General features: G+C 52.1%; 10 protein-coding genes across 10 annotated transcripts; 6 read left to right on the top strand and 4 right to left on the bottom strand.

Moving 5' to 3' along the window:
• Positions 1 to 1,250: 1,250 nt before the first annotated feature.
• On the bottom strand, positions 1,251 to 3,552 carry CCOS01_05818 (AMP-binding enzyme; the record flags this gene model as incomplete). Its single annotated transcript, XM_060453994.1, has 4 exons — positions 1,251 to 1,693; positions 1,780 to 2,521; positions 2,579 to 3,108; positions 3,171 to 3,552. The coding sequence occupies 4 exons, from the start codon at positions 3,550 to 3,552 to the stop codon at positions 1,251 to 1,253; spliced, it is 2,097 nt and encodes a 698-aa protein (XP_060315766.1).
• A 1,246-nt stretch (positions 3,553 to 4,798) lies between these two features.
• CCOS01_05819 (uncharacterized protein) lies at positions 4,799 to 5,074 on the top strand (the record flags this gene model as incomplete). Its single annotated transcript, XM_060453995.1, has 1 exon — positions 4,799 to 5,074. The coding sequence occupies one exon, from the start codon at positions 4,799 to 4,801 to the stop codon at positions 5,072 to 5,074; it is 276 nt and encodes a 91-aa protein (XP_060315767.1).
• A 2,283-nt stretch (positions 5,075 to 7,357) lies between these two features.
• On the bottom strand, positions 7,358 to 7,941 carry CCOS01_05820 (mmc protein; the record flags this gene model as incomplete). The annotated part of the gene is made up of 2 exons (XM_060453996.1): positions 7,358 to 7,630; positions 7,786 to 7,941. 2 exons carry the CDS (start codon positions 7,939 to 7,941, stop codon positions 7,358 to 7,360), a joined length of 429 nt encoding a protein of 142 aa, XP_060315768.1.
• Positions 7,942 to 9,355: 1,414 nt separating this feature from the next.
• Positions 9,356 to 9,511, top strand: CCOS01_05821 (uncharacterized protein; the record flags this gene model as incomplete). The annotated part of the gene is made up of 1 exon (XM_060453997.1): positions 9,356 to 9,511. The coding sequence occupies one exon, from the start codon at positions 9,356 to 9,358 to the stop codon at positions 9,509 to 9,511; it is 156 nt and encodes a 51-aa protein (XP_060315769.1).
• A 4,251-nt stretch (positions 9,512 to 13,762) lies between these two features.
• Positions 13,763 to 14,932, top strand: CCOS01_05822 (zinc-binding dehydrogenase; the record flags this gene model as incomplete). The annotated part of the gene is made up of 3 exons (XM_060453998.1): positions 13,763 to 13,787; positions 13,854 to 14,215; positions 14,312 to 14,932. The coding sequence occupies 3 exons, from the start codon at positions 13,763 to 13,765 to the stop codon at positions 14,930 to 14,932; spliced, it is 1,008 nt and encodes a 335-aa protein (XP_060315770.1).
• A 1,254-nt stretch (positions 14,933 to 16,186) lies between these two features.
• Positions 16,187 to 17,907, top strand: CCOS01_05823 (uncharacterized protein; the record flags this gene model as incomplete). The annotated part of the gene is made up of 7 exons (XM_060453999.1): positions 16,187 to 16,279; positions 16,367 to 16,502; positions 16,578 to 16,759; positions 16,826 to 16,862; positions 16,920 to 16,987; positions 17,057 to 17,442; positions 17,502 to 17,907. The coding sequence occupies 7 exons, from the start codon at positions 16,187 to 16,189 to the stop codon at positions 17,905 to 17,907; spliced, it is 1,308 nt and encodes a 435-aa protein (XP_060315771.1).
• A 176-nt stretch (positions 17,908 to 18,083) lies between these two features.
• On the bottom strand, positions 18,084 to 19,395 carry CCOS01_05824 (dienelactone hydrolase; the record flags this gene model as incomplete). The annotated part of the gene is made up of 4 exons (XM_060454000.1): positions 18,084 to 18,178; positions 18,243 to 18,933; positions 19,002 to 19,051; positions 19,107 to 19,395. Coding segments are annotated over 4 exons (1,125 nt in total), but the record flags the coding sequence as incomplete, so codon positions are not given.
• Positions 19,396 to 20,521: 1,126 nt separating this feature from the next.
• CCOS01_05825 (replication factor-a protein 1) lies at positions 20,522 to 22,523 on the top strand (the record flags this gene model as incomplete). The annotated part of the gene is made up of 4 exons (XM_060454001.1): positions 20,522 to 20,559; positions 20,621 to 20,875; positions 20,938 to 22,374; positions 22,427 to 22,523. The coding sequence occupies 4 exons, from the start codon at positions 20,522 to 20,524 to the stop codon at positions 22,521 to 22,523; spliced, it is 1,827 nt and encodes a 608-aa protein (XP_060315773.1).
• A 527-nt stretch (positions 22,524 to 23,050) lies between these two features.
• CCOS01_05826 (COP9 signalosome complex subunit 3) lies at positions 23,051 to 24,621 on the bottom strand (the record flags this gene model as incomplete). The annotated part of the gene is made up of 3 exons (XM_060454002.1): positions 23,051 to 24,148; positions 24,207 to 24,416; positions 24,472 to 24,621. The coding sequence occupies 3 exons, from the start codon at positions 24,619 to 24,621 to the stop codon at positions 23,051 to 23,053; spliced, it is 1,458 nt and encodes a 485-aa protein (XP_060315774.1).
• Positions 24,622 to 25,947: 1,326 nt separating this feature from the next.
• On the top strand, positions 25,948 to 27,589 carry CCOS01_05827 (dihydroorotase; the record flags this gene model as incomplete). The annotated part of the gene is made up of 9 exons (XM_060454003.1): positions 25,948 to 26,025; positions 26,097 to 26,135; positions 26,195 to 26,385; positions 26,457 to 26,622; positions 26,684 to 26,735; positions 26,791 to 26,839; positions 26,897 to 27,023; positions 27,084 to 27,101; positions 27,185 to 27,589. 9 exons carry the CDS (start codon positions 25,948 to 25,950, stop codon positions 27,587 to 27,589), a joined length of 1,125 nt encoding a protein of 374 aa, XP_060315775.1.
• Positions 27,590 to 27,685: the final 96 nt, after the last annotated feature.

Here is a 27,685-nt window from a genome sequence, read left to right on the forward strand (position 1 = left end):
AGCCGCTCAGCTTCGAACCTGGTCACACGTCCGACGGCCCGTGAGCAAACATGGTACGACGGCCGTGACTCGGTACGGGTATCAGGTTTTCCTTCGAGCCTCGTCTTCCCGCCATGGGATCGTATACATTTGAACGTCAATGGCCCTGGAGGGACGAACTTACGCTCTCTTTTCGTCACACAAGCTGACCATGACGAGGCCTAGGGCGGAAGGGTGTGACCGAGGAGATCGTGAATACGGGATGGAGGGCTCTCGATTTTCGTCATACCACCCATCCTGCGGGCGCGTGTCGCTTTACAACGACGGCTTCATGTCGCACGATGGTTGTCGTCGTCGGTGGCAATTGCTTCAGGGGAGAGATTGCGGTCGGCCTAGGCTTTCTTGGCTCAGTGTCCTTAGTTCAGTTGGGCGAGTCCAGACCATGGGAGCTCAGCGTCCGATGGTCGGGGTTGAATGTTTCGATATAGTTACCTAGCAGCTACCAAGGAAATCTAGACGAATATGTTAACACTGTTGAGCTTGATATAGCTGGCTATGAGGCCTACGTCTACGGCGGATTCCGACTATGACGAGGAAATGACGGAATATTCAAAGGATCGGCCAGCAGCGTACCGCAGTCTTTCATGACAACCCCTCATATCTCCTCAGCCCGGTACCCTGTACATAGATTCAGACTAAAGACCGGTGAACGGGTTTCTGAAAACTGTTCAGAGAGATTGAAACCTTGTTGAGAAGATCAAGTCTCTTGAGCCATCGAGATCGAGTAGACTGAGTTCCTCTTTAATTAGCGGAGTATCTACATCATATGTTTCCCTAGTAAGCCGGACAGCTCTTTTTTTTTTTCTTTTTTAAGAAAAAAGCCAGTGAACGATAGTAGTTTATATTATTCGTGACTAAGACGTTATACGGTCATTGACGGGTTTGATTCGTGACGGAAACAGATCCAGCGTGGTGCGTTGACATCCCTTCCCACTAACTTCAATACATATCGACCGACGTTGGATACTAAGTGATAAGGCGGTCATATTCTCATTTCTCGATATCTCAGAATCAAAGTATTATATCCGCTTTTTGATTCTCAGGCTTGTTACTGGAGCTCATGATATCACTCGTAACGTTCGTGGCTGTACTATCTTATCTTGGTTAGTAGAATGTCTTGATGTGTGATCTTCAACACCAAAACACAGTTACGAACAGGTGATGAAACGATTGGCGCAGGCTTCTCTGTCGTGCGTAGCAAAAGGTGCTATCTACAACTTCGCTCTAGCCTCCGTACTCTTATGTCCATCCCCCCTCACCTCCCAATACTCCCTCACCTTCTCTCTCGCAACATCCACCGCGCCAGCATCCTCGACCGTACTCGGCACCTGGACCTCCTTCTCAAACTCCTCGTGCACCGCGTTCTCCAACAGCTCCCTCAGGACGCGGCGCAGCGTCTTACCGCTGCGCGTCTTGGGAATCATTCCCTTGCCCTGGATGAGCCCGCCCAGCGTGGCGATGGCGCCGACCTGCGACCGCACGAGCGCGTTGATCTCGTCGGCGAGCTTCGCGTCGGGCACCGCCGAGGTCGGGTGCTCGGGCGTCGAGAGCGTGATGAAGGCGAAGGGGAGCTGGCCCTTGAGCGCGTCCGGGATGCCCACCACGCAGGCTTCCGCGACGAGGGGGTGGGATGTGATGGCTTGTTCGAGGCCGCCTGTTTTATCTTGTTGTTAGCTTCGGGGGGCTTTCTATTTGGCATGGAAAAGAACTTCCAAGGACGAGGACGAGGACGATGCTTACCACTTGACAAACGATGAGCGCTAACGTTGAGTACGTCGTCGTTACGGGACATGACGTTGACGTAACCCTCGACGTCGATGTAGCCTGCATCCCCCGTATCCAACCACTTGCCATTGAAACGCTTCAGATAGCCTTTGTAAAACCGCTCCTCATCTTGCCACAGAGTTCTGAAAGCAGTCGGGGCAAGAGGCAACCCGAGGACGATGTTTCCCATCGTGCCTCTCGGAAGTTCCTTACCGTCATCATCCACGATGCGGACGTCGAAGCCAGGCATGGCTTTTCCGGCGCTGCCCGGCTTGATCTTGGGAGGCGGATGGCCACGCACATCCGTACCGCGGTCTTTTCCGGCATGCGGCACGAGAGCCCGCCCCGTGATGGGCGACCCGGCTTCCGTCGACCACCAGTTGTCCACAACGTGGGCGTCGACTGCGCCGTAGGTTTCAAGAAGCTCCTGGTACATTGTGATGATTGCCGGTTCGGACCGCTCGCCCGCCAGGAAGAGCCCCTTGAGCGTCCGGAGGCCGCCGCGCTCTCCGATCTGCTTGAAGAGCTTGTTCTCGGGATCGTCGCGCTTGATGGCGCGGAGAGCCGTCGGCGCTGTGAACATGGTATTGACCTTGTACTCTTCCACGATGCGCCAAAAGGCTGAGGCATCAGGTGTGCCGACGGGTTTGCCCTCGTAGAGGACGGTGGCGGCACCCGTGAAGAGGGGGGCGTATGCGATATAGCTGTGCCCTACGACCTAAACCACCTAACATTAGAATCTGACCCAGCCCCGTGGGAGCTTGACAAAACGTACCCATCCAATATCTGACGCTGTGAACGAAACACAGCCGGGGCCGTGGATGTTGAACAAGTAGCTGATAGAAAGATGCAGCCCGACAGCGTGTCCAGCAGCATCCCTCAACACGCCTTTTGGCGTACCCGTCGTACCAGATGTGTGGATGATGTAGATCGGGTCCGTCGACTTGACAGGCACGCAATCGGCCCTAACGCCCCTCGCACGACAGCTCTTTACAATGCTCTGCCAGTTCCTCTCACCGTCGTTCCTCTTGATGGGGTTCCACCGGATCTGCTCGCGCTGCCATACAACCACCTTGTCGGGTTTGTGCTTGGAGATCTGGCAAGCCTCCTCAACGAGCGGCTTGTAGCTCATGGGCGGCTTATTACCGTCGATACCACACGAAGCCGTCAGGATGGCCACGGGCTGAGAGGCCTCTATACGCTGGGCGAGAGCGGCCGGTGCGAACCCGCCGAATACGACGGCGTGGATTGCACCTAGGCGACTGACGGCGAGTATGCCTATCAATGCCGCGGGAATCATGGGCACTAATAGTAGTGTAAGGTTTGGATCGGAAAATTGGCTATCCGACAATGAGAAGAATACTTACTATATACCAAGACGACGTCGCCCTTTTTCACTCCCTCTTCCCTCAGCGCCCCGGCGAAGACCTCAACCTCGTCGAGTAGCTGCTTGTATGTGAGGGTCTGCTTGGTATTCGTTACGGGACTGTCATAGTATATTGCCGGCGCATCACCCCTGCCATCATGAACGTGACGGTCTACACAGTTGAAACAGGTCGAGATTTCTCCGTCCGGAAACCACTCCCAAGAGTCGTGGGTGACGCCGCTCTTGAGCGTCTTCTTGGTGACTTTGAGTGTTGAAGAGGGCTTCTTGTGCCAGTGCAGGTGTTCGGCCTGGTGGGCCCAAAAAGATTCCGGATCCTCAAGGGAATGCCGCAAGACTTCGTCTTGAGGGTGTAAGTTATCCATATTTACGGTGGCTTGCTGTCTGGCGTTGCCGAATGGGTGGTAAATTCGATTGGCTGTGAAGAAATGAGACAATGAGCGCCGGTGAGATTACGACAGAAAGATGAAGGAGGTCCGAAATAGCATCAAAACTATAGAAGCATTACTCGTTGGGACTACATGAGTCCTCTCGGCTTCGGCTCTCCCAAACAGTCGGACGGCTGGAAGTTTGGAGGTTGGGACGGCGTTGAGATACGAGACAGCTCTACCCTTGCAGCAGCAGCTGACGTGCCCTCTCTCCCCTTGGACCTTGGTGCGTTGGCTGGCTTGACCTGGGGTTGCCGCTGAGGAGGCACCCTTCCCCGCATTCCGTTGACCCGGGGTAAGGGGAGCGACCGTCATTGCCGACCACGCCGACATCGCCAACCGACCTTGGCTTCTTCTAACGGCTGGTGACCCCACGGGGTTCGATCTTCGTCCGATTGCTTATTTCCGCCTGCAGCTCACAGATCACAGCTTGCAGACCTTGCTTTGTCTTCGTTGGGGTTTGAGTAATTGAGTATCTAACAGGCCTTGAGAGACGATTGATAAGTACCTTACACAGCCAGACTCAACGAAGCTCTCGCTCTCGAGCAAGAAAAAGGCATCAATTAACATTATTGAAGATCGGCTTCTCTGATAGTTCCGTTAAATACTTGTCCAGTCTCACTATAGAGCAAGTGAACGCTCTATAAGTGAGGGACTGCTTCGTCAATTCTCCTTGAAGATACTGGTGGTGAGGCAGAGACGGGCGATGGTCCCACCCGGCTCCCCGCAAGACCCATCCGTCCCGTATCACACTTTCCTGTCTGCGCAATCAAGTTTACCCAAGTGTAAACTCCCGAAAGTGACTCGAAGTTAAGTGTAAGTGTGAGGGAGAACATCCCGAGAACTTTCGGGGCTGCAGATCCAACTACAGAGACACGGTCAATCCAACAACGCGTCCCATAACTATCTCCCTATCCAGGCAATGGGAAGTACTAAAATTGAGAAGCCTTCGCAGTAGCTCTGATTGTGCCGGAACAATTGTAGACACACCGACGCTCCCCGAAGCCCTCGTCTTACTATCCCAATACAGTCGAAATTCCAACTCGCTCGCTCTGAACACCTCATCCGGACAGGCAATCACCCGTGAACCCTAGGATGTTCACGATGCCTTATAAGTCTGAAGGGCAGAGGACGAGAGTCAACACGCGCAAGACATTCGAGCCACCGCTTCAAGCGGCACGACATGACCAACGGCTCCGGCCCAGCCGGCTTCCACCGGGTTCAACGGTCTCCGCGCCCTCCAGGATCCGGTACGATCACCCGCTGGTCGAGGGAGGATAAGACTCTCTCACGCCGCTTATCCGTGAGGAAGCTTGAAGGTGAGCAGCAGGAGAAACGAACCCGAAAGGCCCCCGGCCCTCGGGGAGGGTTACCCATGAAGATTATCTTCCCCAGCGCCAAGCTTCGACTGACAGGCGTCAAGCAAGTGATAACTGTATATAACCCTGTCGCCCTATGAAATGTCATCCGCATCCGTGATGCCTCTAGCATTAATGCCTCATTTGTTCCGAAGAATCCTGGGTGACAATCCATGCGCTCTAATGCATTCGTGGAAAGTCGATTGATGGCGATCAGCGCATAGTGGCTCAGTTGGGTTGTTAATCTCGCTTACGTCCGCGTTTGCAACACCGCTTATGTGCACATATAGAGATTGTCGACGACCCATTAAAGGGATATCGCTCTAGAACGATAGTCCAGTAGGGGGTAGTCCGTACTCTTTACATACCTTGGGTTGAAATTTCACATTCCTCCTACAATGTTTTGTGTTTGGAAAATGGGCTTCACCCACACTCCCAACCCTTTCTTTTCAGCTCACCGTTTTTCTCATTGTAATCTAGAATGGCATAGCCAAAACCATGCGCCTGGAATTACCAGCTGCACTAGGTACGACTCACGAGTATCCGTACTAACGGTATGTTTCCATTTCCAGCTCAGCAACAAAGACCCACACCTCCATGATCCATCACAGCGTGCTCGTCCCGTCCAATCCGGTTGTACCTTTCACCGCTGCAGCAGCGCCCAAGCGCTGCAAGATGCAGGTACGGCGCAGCGCTAGGTACGTCTGTACTCCGTACCCCCGAACACCCCCTATTTTCCATAAGGTTCTTCTCCATAACAAGGTAAACAAAGAATAAACCACCAAACAAAACAACCTTAATCGATCTGGATGCGACGATAGTAAATCTCAGCCCCCGAATAGCGGTCTGTCAGGCGGGCTGCAGCTCTTAGCTCCTCCTCATACCCATCTCTACCAAGAAGCAATTACGTCGCCCCCCTCCTCTTGGCTGGAATGCCGCGTCTCTCTCAAGACACTCACCTAAGAGAGAAAGGTTTGTACCTCGTATGCGCTCTAGGCACAAGGAATGCGGCACGGCTGCGGCGCAGAAAAGGGGGGTGGAAGAAATCCCAAGACCTAAGCAGAGGCGCCCAGTACCTAGGTATGCTAGGCATGCGGGACTGCGCCCTCTTTCCAAGATACACACTCAAGAACCCTCCTCCACGCAAATGATCTTTCGAAGGTGAATGGCCTTGTTCATCCTTTAGCGAAATGAGGCCGATGTGTTCCCCTCTTCTCTCTCCGTCAGTTCATCTACAAAATACATCCTTCACTCTCACCGGAATCCATATCCGTCAAACCTCGGGGAGTCGGGAGGGGGGAGGGGACCTCTCATCAAGCTCCGCGCTATTGCTAGACTATTTCCATTCCGGCGTCCTTGGTTGTCTTGAACGTATTTTCGTCGTCACAGCCGTTTTGTCACTTCCCGAAGCAAAGAGTCACCGACTTGCCGATAATGTGATAATGCTCTTGCCCCCGAAGAAGTAGACTAGACGTACATGGAGTTCCGGATCCCGGAGACCGCTTGTGTAATTCTGCCTCCTCGGGATACTATCCTGCTAGGAACTCATTGAACGGACAGTGGTCCGAATGCCTATAGCAATGTCTTATCATCCCCAGGGCAAGCGGGCCATAGCTTGAGAAATTCTCCGAGGTAGATAAGCTCATTACAATTATGAAATCATCCATTCACTAGACGTCACGTCGAAGTGATGGGCTAGCAAACAGCACATTTGGACATTCATACACATTACGCGGCAGTTCGTTTTGGCAGTAGGGCGTGATACACATGAGGATGAGTACTCAATCGTCAGGCGAGGGGAGAATATGATGTGAATTGGGTCAAACAGGTTACTGTGCCGCGAGTAAAGACGAGACAGTCGTAGAATAACCCATCATGGTCGCATTATATTCCCATTCTCTAAGCCTCTCGAAAATGAAGAAAAGAGGATGGTATGTACCGCACACACACACGCGGATATGATCCTCAATTGGCGATTTGACGGGAATACCGAGCCACAAAAACCGTTATTGGGGCGAAGGTTTGTTTGCAAAGCAAGTACAAGAAGTTGCAGTATTGACAGGTGTGAGTTTACTGCATGGCTTGGGCGTTCCCGTGATTGAGAACTCCATGGCGCCATGCAGGCAAGAAAATGTACCGGGTATTCTGTGGGCGTGTCGTTTCCTTTCTCCGTCGTTTTTGGGACCCATTCCCAAGCTCTCCTTATCCAAGGAGACTCCCAAAACTCCCATCCAAAAAAGTACCCATCCAGTCGATTGCGTGTCGAATGGGTTCACAACCGCGCTCCAGTCATTAGGTGTCGTAGGCTCCCCACGAAAATTAAAATATTATCGTACGTCAAAGATCGTAGGGGGAGACGTGGATGGCGAGACGTGAATGTTGATTTAGAGGACGAAAGCAGCGAATCCGAGGACACCAGCCAGACCGGCGCCAGAGAGGGCAGCGGCCTTGCCAGCACCGGCGGTAGGAACGGAGACGGGCTTGGTGGGGGTGATGGCGGCAGTGCCGGCGACGGTGGTCTTGCTGAGGGCGGGAGTGGCGACGGGGATGGTGCCGTTCTTGGTGGGGGCGGCGCAGTTCTCGCACTTGACGATGGAGGAGGTGATGACGGGCTTGGTGACGGTGCAGGGGCAGTCAGTGATGGTCAGGGTGGTGGCCTGGAATGTTATTAGCTTGGGTTCGAGATCGACATGTTTTTGGAGGTGAAAGGTCGGGCCATCTCCGAGTCTCGGGGAGCGTAAAAGCCGGCGCTTGGCCGGCGAGCGCCGAGACACTCTGAAATCATCCCGTCCACCTCCCGGATTCGACGTACCTTGGTGATGGTGTAGGTCTTGTCAGCGTGGGAGATGACAGTGGGACCAGGGCAGTAGGTGGTGTAGGCAGAGACGACCTCAGTGACGTAGGTGACGTTCTTGTTGGCCATGGCGCCGGTGGCGGCGAGGACAAGGGCGGCAGCGGAGAACTTCATTTTGACGGTTGTTTGGGGAGGAGAACTTGGTATTAAGACTCGAAAGAGTTGTAGATGCGAGTTGAGGATTAGGTGGTTGGGTTAACGAGTGAAAGCGACTAAAAAGTCTGGGTCGGTACTGAATGAGTGAGTGTGGGTGAGGAGGGAAAGGGAAACGGGAGACGGGATGGCCTGGAGGAAATGAACTTATATACAGAGATGGGCGCAATGGAACACGACATGGGAACTGGGGGCGGTGGACACTGACTGGGCTCTCTACCTTAGTGCCTGTGCTACACTACCTTGGGGCCCTGCCTTGCGGTAAGGTAATGGGATGGGTCAGGGACGACGGTACCTTCGCCCGGTCATGAAGGGTGGAGCAACGCATCTCCCAGGCCTGGAGATGAGAAGAGGAGCTGGACTGGGAGGGCGAAAGAGAGCACACGCCGCCTTTCCTCCAGACCCCTGCTAAGAGGGACACGATCCATGGCTGAACAAGGGGGGCTGGTTTCTGTTCTCTTTCGCTATTCACTGACCAGCTTATTTCACTTGGGACGAATCAGAAGTGGGCTAGACGAACGGGTTCTTGGTAACGAGGGGAGTAAACACGAAAAAAAGACCATTGTGGATGACTTGTGTGGACGGACGGGAAAGGGGGTAGACCAGGTATGGTGTATGTGCTTGTGCGTGTTTTTTTTTTGCGCTTCCTACGTTTGTTGCTGGTGGCTTTGGCAGTCCAGAATTGGCCAGGCAGACGAAGCGGCTACTCCCCTTTGGCCGAGAGGGGGGCGGGAAAATAGGATTGACAAGTTTGGTGGTGTGGTTGCGCAGAGAAGACGGGAAAAGCAAAAGAGAAGTCGAAAAGACTGGGCTAGAAGTTGATTCTCGGAGTACGTACCCTCCAAAATGGGATGAAATCAAATGGGGGTGTGAAAGAGGATGGGAAGAATATGCACACAGAGGGGACCGACCTTGGAGCGCGGGAATTGAGGTGTGGGATTCATTTACCTTTTGACCCACTCGGACCCAGATGACCACTTAGATCCGGGTATTATTGGGTGTAGCAAGATAGAGTACGAATAGAGCCACGAGGTGACTGACCAGCAAGCGCTTGCTTTGCTTCATCAGATCGTTCGTTGATCGTCTGTGTTTTGCTTCACACTGTCGCTCGGAAGCACCCTTTGAAAACTCCTTGCGTGGGAATCAGTCCTCGACTCTGGTCGCGGCCCTCCTGATCGCTCCGAATCTGCAAGGAGTTCGGACGAGCGAGATGAGATGACTCGAGCCCACCTCAGGAAACAGAGTCAAGGACTCAAGGTAAGCTTGAGCATTTTCAGCGGGTCGGCCAACCGTTGATCAGCATCTGGGCAGCGAGCTGGCGATACTCCGTAGACACACGAAAGATCCGTACACGTACGCATCGCTCTTTCCTGTCATGCTGGCAGATCCAATAGCACTGGCCAGCCGTTTCTCGGCAGAGATGCTTGCTCAAAGGCGGGGAAGCCTTTGCTTGATGCGCAGCCGTGATCCGAAATTCCAGGCCGCCATCCGTCGGCCAGCATTGCCAGTGACAGTCGTATCTTTCATTTGACTGTAAGACGTTCTGTCAGGCCCCTGCCGATATCTCCGCCTTAGCTGAGTGAATGCGACACGCATTCAGACGTGTTTGCCAACTCACCTGTGGCCGCGGCAGCCGGTGCTGACGGCTGACGGACCAGTGTCAAGCAGTGTGCGAATCAAGTCAGGATTCAGGAACAAAACCTCGCGCTAATGCAGGTACCATGCAACGCCCAAGTTGACAATGCCCGCCCTCGGATGTGGAGACGGCGGCGACAGGTTTACTGTTCCAGACTCCCAGCTGACGGCCTGATCCCACAGTGACAAAAATAAGTAGTCGAGACTACTATGAGAGTTCAGCAGCGAATCTTCTTTCGTAGAACGTCTTTCGGGGCTGCTGACGGGGCTGTATCGAAAGCTGTGGCTTGCGTCTTTTCCGATAGAAGAACATGCTCAAGCTAACGAGAGCCTGTCCAACGTTGAATTCGCAAGCCAGTTGGCTGTTCTCAGGCGGGCAGCAAGCCACGAGCTTTGTCCGTTCGCACGGCGTGAAACCTTCGATGAGACAATTGTTTGCATTGGACGGAGGTGTTCTCGTAGACGGGAAGTTATGGCTGGCTTCGACGTCGTGGTTGCTAGCTGTGCCGCATGCCCCGCAGTGTACGAGGGAGAAGGAGACGTATCCGTGAATTCGCTATCGTTCCCGTACTCCGTTCCATAAACAGCTGCCGTTGTCATGGGTTTGCAAGGGCTATGATAGGTGGTAGAAGAGAGGAGAGGGGAGATCAAACTGGAGATGTTGGGGGCTTGGAGTCCGGGACAATGGAGAACGGAATCGGACTTAAAGCAGCAACAAGGAAATCTCAGAGGACTTAGATATTTAAGAGATGTGATTGGCTTAGCTAGTGGGAGACCCAAAAGTAGCCTGATCGTTTAGGCAAGAGCAGACGGCCGCTATTGCAGACCTTAACTTCAATTCTGAAGTACGGACACTCCGTACCTTCCTTTTCTTGGAGAATCGTGCAAGGCGTTCGGGCCCTACGGGTTCCAACTTCGACTTCATCTGGGCAATCTGGGCAGTAGGTTACGAACCGGGAAAATATGCCGCAGCCGACTCACGGTCAGGGGGTCGAATTGAATGCCAAGTCTGGCAATGACGAGCCGTCGGGATCTAGAAGCGCATTCCTTTTTTTTTCCTGTACGCCAATTTCCTTTGCTGCCATGGTGCGTCTCTTACCTTACACAGTACCTACCTACCTCGAGGCAAGTATGGCATGCAGCTTCCTGCCCGTTCTAGTCAGTTGCTACTTGTCAGTGATGCACCGTACTAACATCCTTCCCATCCGACCGAGGAAACAAGTCGAAGGAATGTTTTCACAGAAACATCCAAGAGCCACCTACCCGCCGCCGTTGAGAACACCGGACGGATCGCCCATCGGATGAAGGCTCCATTTTTAGCCACAGTTCGTCTGAGGGTCACGCTCTCAGACATAAACACTGGACGACGACCAACATCTCGAAACATTAGAAGGTGACCCCTCAGATCTGCCCTGAAGCACAAATAAACTTCAGGTCTCCCGTCTAGGTCAATCGAGGTCAGTGTCATAACAGTTACCTGCGATGCTGCCCAGCTATACTGGCACGACTGGGTTTTGAAAGATGTGCCAGGGCAAGACAGGGTTCCTACAGGTTTCCTGCACATGTCAGATTCTCGCGGGGTGCAGGGGACACATTCAAGAGGTCACACTCACACCCTAAGGGTCTCCGGGGCCCTAGCACTCTCCGGCCTCCGTTGTGGCAGGTTTTCTTCCAAGTTCTAGAGAACCGTTGCCCGCCGTTTGAGTCCAAGTCGTTGCGTACAGCGGAGACAGGCTATCTTAATCGCTCAGATAAAATCGACGTTGACCATTGCCTGTCACCGCATCGAGATCCTGCCATGTTGTGAGGTGGAATCTGCGGCCAACTTCTCCACGGAACCCGAACGACGTCAACAGGTTATATTTATCTGTACGGAGGACCGATGCGGATATATCACTGTTCAGGCAGAATCGACACATTTGACGCGAATAGCGCCAAAATGTATCAGACGCGATACCGCCACGAACGAGTGACACAGCGAATGTCTTTCCAAAGCCTCACTCTCCTTTTCGTATATTCTACCTTCCGGTTAGGGAGAAAAACAAGCAGAAAACAACTCCAAGATCCCATACAATGGCATCCGTCCTATCATTGATAGATGTCTCCGCCGCAGCTGTGGATTTGAACTCACCCAACACTTTGATCACTTACAGGGAGCTCATCTGGCTCATTCCGAGATGTCACCACCTAACTCGCCCGACTCAGCGGCTTCACGACTGACCCCTCGTTCGAACTCGAGGCATCTGGCGTTTGTATTCGTATCAATGCAGTTTAGCGAGCTGAATCGTTCTGGTCCAGACGGGCACACTCGCCTCCAACGGCCTAGAAGGCTTAGCGGGGCTACATGTTCCCGGCCGCCTGCGGCCCACGGGTTGCGGTGGTGTGCCTGGTGGCCTGTGCAGCAACCTGGCCAGGCCAATTCGGGGTGTTACAGCGCACCCTGACCATCAATTAATTTCCACACAACACACACTTTGCTCAACTCAATTGGGACTATTGCCCGATCTTCATCCTTTACCCCTCTCTTCGGCTCACTTTCATCGTGTTTCCGTGCCTGCAGCTTTCATCCTCTCTTTATGCTTATCGTTATATGGAGGTACTCAAGAGACAAGTGGCTCGTAAAACTTCATCAGCCGGGCAATTGCAACACGTATCAACCCACCTCATTCCATCCGTTTTCGAGTCTTTCAAACCTAAAGTTTGCGTATCCAGTTCTATAGTCTCATCCATTAAGCGGTACGCCAGTTCCTAGTTCATGCCAGCATTTCACTACTAGCTTCATCGGCTGCCCGTAGATAGACTATATGTCAAGATCTGGAGAACCACTCTGTGCCTAGGGAATCCTTGACTGACCTCACTTCAATCTTGACAGCCTGATCTGGGGTACTTCAACTTATGCTAGCTAGAAGCTTACTTCCAGGTGACCAGGCTAGAAGACAAAAATATTCTCGTTTGGCTCGCATGCTCGGCGACGCCTGACGCGAAGTGAGAACGTTGGTGTCCCGCTGCCGAGTATTCTTCTTTCATGAAGCTTTACGAGTCTTGCACGAATTTGAAAACAAAACACATTGAAAGGATTGAGCAGGCGGCGAGGGAGGGTGTTCTCGCTTGGCCTTTGTGCTGGTTAGTCTAGTTTAGATCCGCCCTGTGAGCTCCCCGGCCCTCGATGAGTTTGCTTCGAACTATGCAAACTCGTCAGTTGCCGGCGCCATTTTGCCGGGTATCTTACGAGGCCATGCACCACCGTTTTACCGGCTCACCGTCATTTGATGTCACCATTATAAAGGCGCCTCAATCTCGTGATCGATAGTCATTTTGGCTTCAGGGAATACACTATCGAGTCAGAAACATGAATAACTGATAGTCAGAACCACGAACGGGATTTATATCAATCCCTCTCCTCTTCCCGCAGTCTTTCGTGACCGAGGAGTTGGGGGCTATCCTAGATACGTGGGATATATATCTCGACGAGCTGCCGCTGCCGCTAAAAGCGCCTTGAGTATTTCAGATCTCTGGAGCTGGGACGTCTTGGGATATCTATGTGGAAATTCGAGGAAGTCAACAGGGTAGGAGAAACAGCAACAGACTGACTTACCCTTGAGATCCTGCGGAACACTGATAGAATACCTCAGAATTGCGTAAATCAGGATAATGCAGGTCCATTCTAGCTTGTGTTTCTTGAGAGACTTTCGGGATACAGTAACTAACACGTTCAGTTCATCGAAACCCCCATTCCAGTAGGGAAATTGACCAAAGATGATACTGAACTAAGCCTGTAAGCTTGTCGCTCATACATGGTAGTCTCAGTCATTGCAACTCGGGCATATTTCAGACTGCGTAAGATGAGGTATATGAACTTTACGGCCAGGAAAATTGAACGGAGACTACAAGTAGCGTTTCCCGGAGCTGTGGTTGGAAACCATGCGGACACGGCACCGGAATATTGGAGCCGGCTACGGAGCGGCACGGGGGCGCCCGAGTGGATTAGTCAGTGGGCCCGGATGCACGTCATTGAGGGGAACCGAACGGGGACCTCGGTGAGACTTCATCTTCTCGAGCTACTGACAAATCTCTTTCATTCTTTTCAAGTTAACTTCTCAAGTGCAGATTGGCAAGGTTGAAATCAAGATCAGAAAACTTTATCAAAATGGCCTCAACAATGAGAGCAGTTGGTGAGTCGAATATGCCTTTCACCATACGTAACAGACAAATGGCTTACAAATACAAAAAAACTACAGACATCAAGGACGGCAAAGGTCCCAAGGAGAACCTCTTCATCAATGCCGACACGCCAAAGCCCACGGCGGGCGAAGGTGAGGCCCTGGTCAAGATCAAGGCCTTTGGCATCAACCGCATGGACCAGATCCAACGTCTTGGCAATTACCCGCTCCCGCCCCAGGCGCCCAAGACCCTGGGAGTCGAATTCAGCGGGACTATTGAATCCTTTGGCTCGGGCGACCACGGCAATTTCAAGGCTGGAGATGAGGTCTTTGGCCTCGCGTACGGTGGCGCATACGCCGAGTACATTGCCGTCAATAGCAAGATGCTGCTGCACAAGCCCGATTTCCTGTCCTGGGAGCAGGCCGCTGGTGTTCCAGAGGTAAGAAGAAAACTAAAAGCCTGCATGGTTTCCCCGTCATCTGTTTGCACCACCGATGTCGGCATTCGTGAAATGCTGACCATGAGTGTACACTAGACCTGGATCACCGCCACGCAAGCCCTGTTCCTCGTAGGCGAGTTCTCAAAGGGCAAATCCGTCCTCTGGCACGCCGGCGCCTCTGGCGTCTCCATCGCGGGCATCCAGCTGGCCAAGGACGCGGGTGCGTCCGCCGTCTACGCGACGGCCGGGTCCGACGAGAAGTGTGACTTTGTGGTCAACAAAGTCGGTGCCACGGCGGCCTTCAACTACAGGGAGGTCGACTGGGCCGAGAAGATCAAGGAGGCGACGGGCGGCAAGGGCGTGGACGTGATTGTCGACTTTGTCGGGGGCGGCTACTTCCAAAAGAACCTCGACGTCGCGGCGCGGGACGCGCGCATCGTCCTGCTCGGCCTGCTGGGCGGGCCCAACATCGAGGGGGCCAACATTGGGCCTCTGCTGTACAAGCGGATCAGGCTTGAGGGCAGCACGTTGCGGAGCAGGGACGTGGAGTACCAGGGCAAGTTGAGGGATCGGTTGGAGGAGTATGTGCCGCACTTTAAGACGGGCAAGCTCAAGGTCGTAATTGATACGGTGCTTCCGTGGGAGAAGATACAAGAGGCTCATGCGCACCTAGAGGCGAACAAGAACTCGGGAAAGATCATCTGTACCATTTCGTAGAGGGGGCGTTGCAGATCACTGGTCGAACTTAGTTCAAGACTTTCAAGCTCTAATAACAACTGGTCGGCATAGGTAATGCCAGGCTAAAGAGTGCCTGCTCAAATAACTCTGCGGTTCCACATCATGCGATTTCGACATTTCCATCTGCGTATTGTGTTGGTGTTATTGATTTCTATTCTTCGGGAGTCTCCTGGACCATTGTCTACGGACCGAGAAGGCCACGGCGAACCGGGGGCTCTCAAAGCCCCGAAACGCCCTGTATATCGGTCATCTCGGGTAACTTCAGAACAAAGAAGACCTCACCCGATTCCGCCACCCGTGGCTGACTGGGTTTATCGCATTCCAGTTGACCATGGCGCGGATAAGTGCCCGTCCATGGGCAGCGACGAGCATCCCCCGCTCATTGGAGGAATGTCCTCTTTTTTTCTGCTCATCATCTACCGGCTATTGCAAGCCTCCGAACCCAGCCGTTCTCACTTGTGGGCTCTTGGGGAAAGTTGGGAGAGCTTGGCATAGGGCGAGAGCGATCTGGGGTGGGAACGGGGTGATTAGAGTTCAAAGGAGGCTGACTGCTCGCGGCGAACTTGGCTTTTGACCAGCAGTCCGGAAGAGGATCCGCGGGCGGGCTGGAGTGTACTCCGTTACGCTCTCACGCTTTCTGGTTCGATGGTTTCTTTTCCCTCAATCTTTAGCGGGATCCTAGCTGGTTGCGGGCGCAACGCAATCTCCTAAGACATTCCAAGACGTGGCAAGAGCAGGCTGCTCTCTTCCTTTGAAGTACAGCCTCATCAAGCTGGCATGGACTGGTTTTCACGAGTTTGGTACCCTTCGTCAGAAGCTCTGGAATTCCTACAGTATCGCCTTTCTCTTCCCAGGCTGAAACTGTGAAACGATTAGGGGCAGACGATGGCGATAAGCTCTGCGCCGCTAACGTACGCCCAAGGCAGGGGGGGACATCAGACAGGATCAATAGTTCAAAGGAGAGGGGGAAAGCCATACCAACGCCGTTTTTGGCGTACTCGTCTCTGAGCCTCTGAAGTCGCCTCGCAAATCGCAACTTGGAGATGGGCGCTGGGCTAGGCCCCCTGGGTACCGATTCCGTCATCAAGCACAACAAGAAAGGGTAGGTAATAACTTGACTTAGAGGCCCTCCCTTTCTTACGTCCGCTCCCACCGGCTTCTCCCTCTCCTTTCGGTCATTCTTTGCGGCTTTCGTGTTTGTGTGTGCACATTCGCTGTCAGACGAGTCCCGCAATGTTGACTCTGCGATTCATCGTCGCCGTTGGAGCGTCGTGCCTCTTGAGGCTCGCTGGCGCGCAGTCGTTGGCTGATGCTCCACAGTGTTCTGTAAGTGGTCACATCGTCCCAGTCTTCTTAGTCGAGGATTAAGGTTTACAATGTCCGATTGTCGAGGAAGCTAACGACAGAGTTTAGACGAAGTGTCTTTTTCAGGCAATGAGCCAGCCTGCATTTGCGAACCAGTCGCAGGCGGAATTATGTGTCGACGAAGGCTTCAACAACTTTGTCGGGGGTTGCGTGCAACAAGGATGTAGCGTGGTCGAGTCCCTGAGTGAGTGCATTGCTATTCTCTACTCACCTCATTACAAGAAGATCGAATTTTTTTAACGGAGCCTTGCATTTACAGCCTTTGTCAATATCACAAGAACTGCATGTGGATTCCCTCTGTCAGACTATCGCCACGAGTCGAGAGCGACCAGTCTTGGCATGTTCATACTTGCGTCCGCCTTCTTCGCATGCCGAATTACAGTAAAAGTCATGAGGTACTCTCCTTGGGGAGCTGACGATACTTTGATGGTAGTTGCATTTGTGAGTGTACCCTTTTCACAAATGGTCTACAGCTTCTTTTTGACGTTGGCTAAGGCGTCGGGGTAGGCCGCCTTGATCCCGTTCATAGTTTTGATTCAGTACAGTAAGTCAACTCTCCAAAGAAGCCACTGAGAAGAATATGGCTAATACAGCTCTGCAGTGATACCGCAAGGTCTAGGGCTTGATATCTGGGTTCTCCACGACTATCAGATTACTACCTTTCTCAGGGTGAGTACTATCGAGATCGACCGACTCCACTACAGAGGGTTTCTTCAAACATCAGCTAACCATTTGCAGTACCTCTTAATGGTCCAAACACTCTACGTCTTCATCCTCTCCATCGTAAAGGCATCTATTCTCCTATTCTTCCTCCGCATCTTTCCGGACAAGAAATTCAGGATCGCAATCTGGTGGACGCTAGCCTACGACCTCTTCGTCGGATTCATATTCATCGTATTCAGCTTCGTCCAGAGACAGCCTACATGGCTCATCTGGGAGGGCTGGCGTGACAAGGAACCCCGTGGAGTCATCCTCGACCTCAACAAAATGGGCTTGTCACATGGCGGCATGAACATCGCGCTCGATGTCTGGATGCTCATTCTGCCGTTGACACAGCTCTATAAGTTGAACCTCAAGATGAAGAAGAAGCTCGGAATCATTGCCATGTTCAGTGTTGGTATCTTGTGAGTGGGCTCCCGGATTTCTTCAGTCACTGAGCTTGAAGACGCTGACCAGAAATCAGCCTCACGGTAGTTAGTGTTGTCCGCCTTCGCAGCCTGATTTCATTCGCGACATCCGCAAATGCGACAGCTGATGCGCGTGGGACCACGATCTGGTCTGCCATTGAGATCTGCACTGGCGTAGTGGTTGCCTGCATGCCCAATGCCAGACAGATTGTGCGTGAGACTGGCCGGCAAATCAAGGATGCATCGGCAAATCTCACGAACAGGACGCATGGAACGAATTCGGGGTCGCAGCGAGTCTTCCAAGACCATTCGCTCGAGATGCGGGTGGCAGTGAACTCTTCGGGCGCCAAATCAGCGCCAACAGATAAGTGCAGTTACAGTTCTACCACTGCCATCAATTCCGGGAGGAGGAATTCGAGCTTTACAAGCGATGCGGAGACAGCAAGAAAAGACTTAATGTAAAGTCATTGGCACCTGGAGAGGAATTTGTCGGGGAACTTGTAGCATTGATATAATAATATCCCCTTGGGCCGTAGAAAAGTTCCTATAAAGCACTGATATCATCAAAAGCCGCGAGATGAGCGACCATCACAGAAGCCAAGGCCATAAAAAGCATACGAGGACCGTTTTCCCTATTCTCAATGTTCCTTGATCCACTTCAGCATTTGGTCGTAAGCGGTAGTCTGAGCATCCTTGATAGCTGCGTCCTGATATTCGCCGACAACAGCGAAACCTAGTCGTGAAGGTTAGCATTCGATTAACGCCTTATTATGTAAGGGCAGACTGTTGGGCCTTACCATGCGGCACGCCAGGGTACACCTGAACTTCGTGTTCGAGGTTTGCCTTTGACATGACGTCCTCGCCATGTGTTCTGACCTCCTCAGGGAACAGAGGATCATTCTCGACGCAGACGAGAGATATGGGGACTTTGACGCCCGTGAAGTCATCAGGGGTGACAGAAGCACCGTGTGCTATCGCGCCGACCTTGATGAAAGGACCAGTCTTCACTTCGCCGGCCTCGGCATCGGCAAGTTCTTGACCTCCTGTCGCGACCTTCTTGTCTGAGCCCAAGTGAAGGATATAGCGTCCTCCAATGCAGTAGCCGACAGCGTAGATGCCGTCGCCGTTCTTCACCGCATCGGCGAACTTCTCCTTCGAGCCTTCAATGACCTTGTAGAGAATCGGCAGAACCTTCTCCTCTGTGTGTCGCGCCAGCCACATATCAATTTGGAAACTCTTGGCCGTCTCGACGATCTTCATCTTGAAAGTGTCCAGGAACGATCCGGTGTCCTCGCTGCTGTCGATGGTCGACGAATTGGGCGCCGCATCACCGTTGAAGAGATCGGGCATGACCACTACGTAGCCCTCACTGGCAAACTTATCGGCTTGAAGCTGGTTATTTGTGGACTTGAGACCGGTGCCTCCCGTCAGGAGGAGAAGAAGCCTGGCTGGCGCATGAGGGTAGTCGGCGGGTTTCGAGATGTAGACCTTGCATGGGTTAGTCGCTGGCCGTGGTCACGATGTGCCCGTAGTTGTATGACAGGTAATCTACTCACTTCGACACCGTTGATCTTGATTATCTCTCCCGTCGAGGATTGGCCGGACGCTGTTTCGAGTCAGTCTTGCGCAAATGACAGCAGAGGCTCAGCGAGGGAGCTCACGAGTTGGTCTGTCGGACACGCAGTGTTCGCTGTGCTCTCCAGCGCCTCCCGTAGTCGTCGTAGGGCTGGTGGATTGAGCCGGAGTGTCGGCAGCAGAGGTGCTTTCGGTGACGGGCTCGGTGACAGTGATAGTCTCAGCGGCGTCGCTCTCGGGAGCTTTCGTCGCAATATCAGGCTCGATCTGGGTCATCTTGTTGAGCGGGGTTATGAGTATCGGTGCGGAGCACTGCAGTACGAGGCAAACGGTTCTGAGGTCGAAAGTAGTACCAGATGTTGTGATGTTAATGTAGACTCACGGAAATGCAGGATGCACTGTCAAAGTAGAAGTCTGTATCCCTTGGCGCAATGTTTGGATCAAGTCTGGACTGAGAGGTACGTGTACATAGCTCGTAACACCACCAGGGATGACGTCTCAGCTTGATGCTTGTAGCTGCCCCGCGTGAAGTCGCTGCCACCTAAAGTTAGGTACGTACCGGGCTACCATCTTTCCCCACGCTGAATCCAGACGACACGGGCAGGCATGACAGGCAACTGGCCACCACGGGGCATGTGAGAAATAGCAGGACTCGTTAATTACCAGCTTACCTAACGGAAGGCAAGAGTGAACACAGGTAAACTGACCTGTGGGGGGGGGGGTGTTAGCTGACCACCCCACATTTTCACGTGAGTGTGGCCCGTGCCACTCCGTAGGTGATCTAAAAGTAATTCAGAATCGATTCGAAATCGATTCTAAATTAGTTTTTTATTAAATTAATATAATATAAGTAATTTTTAATATTAAAATTTTATTTTTAATTAAATTATTTATAATATTTTTTTTAACATTTTAAAAAAGAAGTAGTATTATAAAAACTAAAATCAAAATATAAAACTACTATTAAATATTAAAATTAAGAACAAATTAGTTCAGAATTAATTCTAAATTAATTCTGAATTACTTCCAAACTAATTCTAAATAAACTTTAAATTATTTCAAATATATTTTTAAAAAATTAAAAACTTAAATTCTTATATTTAAATATATTATTAAGTACTTTAGTTAGTATAATATATTTAAAAAAAGACTTTTTTATATTAAAATAAGTATATTTTATTATATTTAAATTATAATTCTGAACTAGTTCTAAATTACTTTGAGATTACTTTAGAATTAGGTCAGCTGAACCCACTTATTTTCCACGGGCCAATCAGAAGAGCGCTCAGGTCACGTCCCTTTTCCTTGGTCAGGTCAGGTAACCGGGGGGGCCACAGGTCAGTTTACCTGTGTTCACAGGCAAGAACCCCGCCAAAAGCCATTAAACGCGTCGACGCGCTTTCCTCCTCCATTTCGCGAAGAACTTGCCTCAACCTCCAAATCCTCACCATTCTCAACCAACAAACTTGCACACGATACTTCATCTTCGCCAACCCTCAAGATGGATGTCGAATCGAAGATCACGAAGGGAGCCTTGGAGTGAGTGATTCTATGATTTACTGCCCTTCTCACCCTTTCCGTACTGACTGAGCGGGTGCAGCGCCATCTTCAACGACCCCGAAGGTGCCAACACGAAATTCCCAGTCCCGGTTCTTCAGTGCCTGCAGATCAAGCCTTTGGCCGCACAAGCAGGAGGCAACGCGGAGAGATACCGGATTGTTCTCAGCGATGTGAGCAACTATGTTCAGTGCATGTTGGCTACGCAGGTCAACCATGTTGTCCACGACAACAAGCTGGTCAGAAACTGCATCGTGCGGATTACTCAGTACCAAGCGAACTCCGTGAAGGGGAAGAAGTACGTGTTTCTTTGCCTCTCTTTGTTGAATTTCTCGAGAAAAGTGACCTAACCTCTGAAAGCATTCTGATTATCCTCGGCCTCGAGGTTGTCGAGCAGTTCGGCACACCAGACAAGCTCGGCGAGCCTCAAGCCTTTGAAGCGAAGCCTCCTGCAGCAGCAAACACGACCATCGGCGGACAGAACTTCTACGGTGTCAAGCAAGAGGAGACCAAGCCCACACCAAAGCCTCAATCGATACCCACGCGCTCTGCTGGAGGTGCCACCGGCCAGCATGGAAGCAATAACATCTACCCTATCGAAGCCCTCTCTCCCTACGCTCATAAGTGGACCATCAAGGCTCGCGTCACGCAAAAGTCAGACATCCGGACATGGCACAAGCCTAGTGGCGAGGGCAAGCTGTTCAGTGTCAACTTGCTTGACGAGAGTGGCGAGATCAAGGCAACCGGCTTCAACGACCAATGTGACCAGTACTACGATCTGCTTCAGGAGGGAGGTGTCTACTACATCTCCAACCCTTGCAAAGTCCAACTTGCCAAGAAGCAATTCACAAACCTGCCGAACGACTACGAGCTCACCTTCGAGCGCGATACCCAGATCGAGAAGGCAGAGGATCAGAGTAGTGTGCCGCAGGTGCGGTTCAACTTCTGCAATATTCAAGAGCTTCAGGAAGTCGAGAAGGATGCGACCGTTGACGTTATTGGCGTTTTGAAGGAGGTCGCTGAGGTGTCCCAAATCGTCTCCAAGTCGACTGGCAAGCCTTACGAGAAGCGTGAGCTCACGTTGGTCGACGACACGAATTACTCAGTTCGCGTCACCATCTGGGGCAAGAGCGCTACTAACTTTGACGCCAAGCCTGAGTCTGTCGTGGCTTTCAAGGGTACTAAGGTGTCTGACTTTGGTGGTCGCAGTCTCAGCCTGCTTTCTTCTGGCACGATGTCCATTGACCCGGATATTCCTGATGCTCACCGTCTGAAGGGCTGGTATGACTCATCTGGTCGCAATGATACCTTCAGCAGCCACAACAACATGGCCAGCATGGGCAATGCCACTGGCCGCAAGGACCAGGACAAGTCCATTCTCCAGGTGAAGGAGGAGAACTTGGGCATGGAGAACCAAGACTACTTCAACCTCAAGGCTACCATTGTCTACATCAAGCAGGAGAACTTTGCTTATCCCGCATGTAGCAACGAGGGCTGCAACAAGAAGGTAACTGACATGGGTGATGGTACCTGGCGTTGCGAGAAGTGCGATGTTGCCCACCCGAAGCCCGAATATCGGTACATCATGTCCATCAACGTGTGCGATCACACCAACCAGCTGTGGCTCAGCTGCTTCGATGATGTCGGTCGTGTCATCATGGGCATGTCGGCAGACGATCTTATGGCTTTACGCGAGGAGGATGAAACGAAGATGGCACAGGCATTCGAGCAAGCGAATTGCACCAAGTTAAACTTCCGATGTCGTGCGAAGATGGACACCTTTGGCGAAGCTCAGAGGTATGATGACCCCTTGACCGCAGCTGATTTTTCAAACACTAACCTTTTTCAGGGTACGCTACCAGGTCTTGAGCGCAGGGCAGATCGACTACAAGGCCGAGGGAGCTAAGCTTGCGGATCTCATTAAGCAATTTGGTATCAGCTCGTAAAAATGCTTGGAAGAGAGACCGTTATATGTGTACTTTAATGATGGAAAGGCAGCTCGCGCATCTGCGTGAAGAACCCTAAGGTAGTTAGAAGGGGCGATCAAAAATCTGATGAGCTATGAGGCAGACGACCGCGAACACATGAGAGTCAACGGAACAATATGCTCGGGCAAACGTGCTAATGCCGGAAGAGAATACTATTTTGCGGTTTCTTCTTTCTCTACCTAATCTACCACAGTCAGTCCCAAGAACTCGGGCTCTTACATTTCTGCTGATAGTGTCGCAAATGCCTCTTTTGGCAATCAAAGCAATATCCCTTGTGAACCTGATCTCGTAACGCCGGCCTGATGCCCCCAGTATGCCGAGGTCAAATCTCATGCAGCACTACGTTTCGCTCTTTTTCTCATGCAAGAAATCATCTCACTACCCTCCTTCCCTCACTTCCTGCCTTCGTTACTTCGTCAAAAAAGGCGCGAACTGCAGTGACATCGAAAGATCATCTTCGAAGGATGGCCCACCCGGTAAAGGTACTAAGGATGTTGAATACCCGTCATGAGATCTTCGTCCTCGATGGATGCGTCGAAGCCGAACTCGGTGTTGTGCGACTGAGAGCTGTCCTTGTCTTGGCGCTTCTGCTCACGAATGATGTGCTTGGCGTAGTCCTTTGACGCGGCAAGACGAACATCGCTAACCTCGGCAAACTTGTTCAACGCCTTGATGCGCGCGTCGTCTGTGATCTTCTTCTGGTACTCGCTGTATTCGATTTCCGTGTCACGCGGGAGGAAGATGAGGCACTTGACGCCATCAGGGCTGACCTCCAATGAGCCCTGAAGCATTCCGATGGTGACCATATCCTGCAGGAGTTGCTCCACCTCCTCGTCAGTCTCGATGTTTCGAGCTGTCTCGGCACTGAGTGTCTGTTGGCGGATCTCCGATACGCTGATCTTGTGATACACGTCGGCGAGACCAAGAATCTGCCATTTCTGGTACGCCGTCACAACCGCCTTGATCAGCTCGGTGGTTCCATCAGCTGCCCACGTATCAATGCCTTTCTCGGCTGCGCCCTTGAACTGTTCAACATTGGTGGTTGAAAATAGGCTCGCGAGATCTGCATATTGTTTTGACAGAGATGCAAACGCCTTCTGAGCGCTTGAGCTGATTTGTCCAGGTAGAACCGGCGTATGGCCGAGAGCCAAGAGACCTGTGAGAAGCCACCGCTTGTGGGAGTCAGTCATCAACTTGCTCACAGAGGTTTCCCTTGACGGCCAAGTGATGATTCTTTGGTAGGCTTTGTGAGCCTGCGCCCATTTGAGCTCCTTCGTGAAGATTTGGGCACTGAGGTACTCGTGCTCCATGACACCCTCGCGAGTCAAGTATTCGGTAAGTTGTGTGGCGGGGCTGATATAGGCGGAAGGTGAAGCTGTCAAATCGCAAGGGTATGTTAGACGAGGCTGGTCCTTCATTCCAGGAAGGAACACCCATGGTTTCTCGAGTATCGGCAGCACTTCGTCGTAGTTCGTCGTCTCGTAAGCTAGCCTCACCACAGCGAGGTGGAGGCTCGTGAGTACGGCTGATTCGGGATCGAGTAGCCTCAATGCGGCAACAACGATCTCTACAGATTGACGCGCCTGCCAAGAGAACATGCGATTAGTCAGGATAGTGAATCAAACTTGGAATGTTTCTTACCTGAAAGAACTTGCATTCCACGACATCCTTCAACAGGTCGTAGAAGACATCACCAACATAGCGCATCTGCCGGGCGTCGAACGACAACAGGAACCGGGCGATGTGTTCTCGGAAGGTATCGATCGGAAGGGGTAGAGAGCTTTCATCCAGATGCTTCAGAGTGTTCAGGATCGCGAGGTGGGAAATAGAGTGGTCGGTGGGGTGGACGATCTGTGGCATGGTGGTTAGCAGCAACATACAGCCAAAGGTGGGGGGACCAAGAGACCTCGAGCAATTGCGGCGCTTTGGCTATGATGGCCGGCGCATCGTCCTTGAATAGACGAGTGATCTTCAGAATGTGATTTCTAATGGTCTTGTCGTAGACTTCGTCGGTCTTGTACTTCTCGCGCTCGAAGTAGAAAAGCGTGTCTTCCATCTTGCCGACGATTCGGGCACCTTGCCAAACTAGAAAGCTCGAGCTCCAACAACTGGTTGTGACAGCAGCGGCGACAGTTGCAGAAACCCGGGTGCGAAGCTTGTGTTGGAATGAAGTTTCTCAAGTCGGACGAGGGGTTATTATGGGAAACGGTGGTTTGTATGGAGAGGTCGTTAGAGGTTCACAAAGCCAAGTCGCAACCCAGCGTGATCCTGAGAAGCTTCTTGGTGATGATGAAGCTCAAGACTACCTAGTAGGTACCAGCATAGGCTGTACGGATACCATTGATCCATTGTGGGGGATACTGGTCCGTGCACGGCACCAGAAGGCAAGTGCACCTCGCTTAATCTTCGGCTGATTCGATACCGATTACATCTCGCGCCTGCCTGGTCATCGGTGAATCAAGGTGAAGTCCCAATCATGCCTGTAGCAATGCACTCCGTAAGGTACCTCGTACCTTGGGTTGGCTGGCTAGTGGGGCAGGAATACCTACCCCTCCATACCGACAAGGTCCTGGGTAGTAGATCACCGTAGAATGAAAGAGACCTCAAATGACCTGACTTCATACAACTCTGGATCTTACCACTCTTCCCTTTACTAAAATTCATCATCATACAGGGAGGTCACTCAAGCCTGGTGAAAGTAAAACGACTGAGACTCGAGTAGGGCCGAAGCGACAGGATCAAATTACCTCCTCGTAGAGATGGCATACAGCCAAATGCAACAAGGGCGACAAAAAAGATAACATAGGGTATAGGAGACAGCAAGAAGTAAGCGTAAGGATACAAATTAGAGAGAGATCAGGCAGATGATCCTATGTAGCCTCAACGTTAGATGGAAATACTCCTTTCAAATGGTTAAATTGAACTCAACGGTTCCGAGGCCGTGCTTTATTCTCATGGTTGCGTTGGAGCAAATGGTAGTAAGATGGTAGGATTGAATATTATCGTGAAGTCTCTTCAAGGGTTCCAACGTCTCAGGCTGAGTGTCAATCGCAATCAGCGCCCGGTGCTATGCGTTTCATTCAACGTAAGTAAGGTAGGTAAAGGTAAATGAGGAGGTCAATTAATAGATGGTTTCGAGCCTTTGGGGAACCTAGTCATTTACCCCGCCCCCACCATGAACTCCAACGAAAAAAAACATTTCGAGACGAGATTGAGGACCGAAATCAACTACTCAGCGACATCGGCGGAAACCCAATCTTGAACCATTTCTGCGAACAGAGATCATAAGGTATGAATCAAAGCCCTTAAATTATCGAGTGACTCTGTCTGATAGTTTATAGAAGTCGTGACACCCAATACATCAGTCCACTCGCCATTCAAGATGCCTCTCCCTGGTACCGTCGAGTTGCCCGCGGCCTTTGACGCCCATGTCCACTTGCGTGACGATGACATGCTCCAGGTACGCGGTCAGCAGTCATGGAACTCACGCCACCACTGAAGGGCATATTATGAATGCTAAAACGATTTCAGATCGTCGCTCCGACTGTTCGCCCCGGAGGGGTCAACCAGGTACGCCCTCCGTAAGTTCCCGTCGTCAGCTGGAACCGTCTACTAACATATTTGCAAAGGCACTGATCATGCCTAACCTGCAAAACAACCTGGTGACGAGCGTCAAGCGGGCTCTGGACTACTCATCGCGCATCAAGGCGGCCCTGGGCAAGGACGAGGTCGACCTGCTCATGACTCTCTACCTTCACCAGGACGTCACGCCCGATACCATCAGAGAGGCCAAGAAGGCCGGTGTCGCCGCAGTCAAGAGGTGTGTTTTGAGGCGCCTCGAAAAGTAAATTAGCTACGTGCTTGGTGATTGACTCGAGGTGCTGCTGCCAGTTACCCTGCCGGCGTCACCACGAACAGCGCCGATGGCGTCGTCGACTACGATGCCTTCCACGAGGTCTTCAAGGCCATGGAGGAGGTTGACCTGCTTCTCTGCCTCCACGGAGAGTGCCCTTCCCACGCTGGGAGCGACATCACTACGCTCAACGCCGAGTCTAAGGTAAATAACCCCACAGATAATGGCCAAAATGCGCATCCATCTGCTGACATTCATGTCCCAGTTCCTCCCCACGCTGAAGGCGCTTCACGCCAAGTACCCCAAGCTCAGAATCAGTAAGTACAACTATCTCTGTCTAACGAAGCAGAACTTGGCCAACTGACTTTACAGTCCTCGAGCACTGCACAACCGCTGAGGCTGTTGCAGCCGTCAAGTCATGGTAAGTGACGATGCCGTCAAACAGTCGCAATTCTTTTTTTGGTTGACTAGTTACAAGTGGCCCCAACGTCGCCGGCACCATCACTTGGTATGTACCCCAAACCTACCTCAAGAAGGAACACAGTCCTGACCAAGTCGATAGCCACCACCTTTTCATTACCATCGACGACGTCGTCGGTGATGCGGTACGAGATGAGAAATCTTTCAACCCCTGACCTTCCAAAGACTGACATCTGTGATTGTAGCTCAACTTCTGCAAGCCCGTTGCCAAGGCAAGTTTTCCAGCAAAAACGCTCATCATCTTTCTTCCAAAGAACAGAAGCAAAAGCTAACAAACGCCCACCAGCTCCCCGCCGACCGCAAAGCCCTCCTCAACGCCGTAGTCAACAGCAACGGCAAGTTCTTCCTCGGCACCGACTCCGCCCCGCACCCCATCACCGCAAAGACGGGCCCCTCCAAGGCCGCCGCCGGCGTCTTCACCCAGCCCTACGCCGTCCAGTACCTCCTCGCCGCCCTCGACGAGGCCGTCGTCCGCGGCGAGCTCGCCGACGCCGACATCACCCAGGAGGCCCTCGAGGGCTTCGTCAGCGGCTACGGCCGCAAGTTCTACGGCACCGAGGACACCAGGAAGGAGCGGATCCGCCTCACCCGCGATGGCGGCGCCGTCGTTCAGCAGACGTTTGAGGGTAAGGGGATCCAGGTTGTGCCGTTCCGCGCTGGTAAGGAGACTTGGAGTCTGACCTGGCTGTAAACGTTTGCTATGGTCAGATGAAAGCATTGTGGATGATGAATTTGGGTCACACTTCGCAAAAGAAGGCGGTTTTCGGATCAGTTATTCGCTCGCGAC

The sequence above is a fragment of the Colletotrichum costaricense genome (assembly GCF_030867565.1).
Source record: "Colletotrichum costaricense strain IMI 309622 chromosome Unknown Scaffold_5.1, whole genome shotgun sequence".
Classification (NCBI taxonomy): domain Eukaryota; kingdom Fungi; phylum Ascomycota; class Sordariomycetes; order Glomerellales; family Glomerellaceae; genus Colletotrichum; species Colletotrichum costaricense.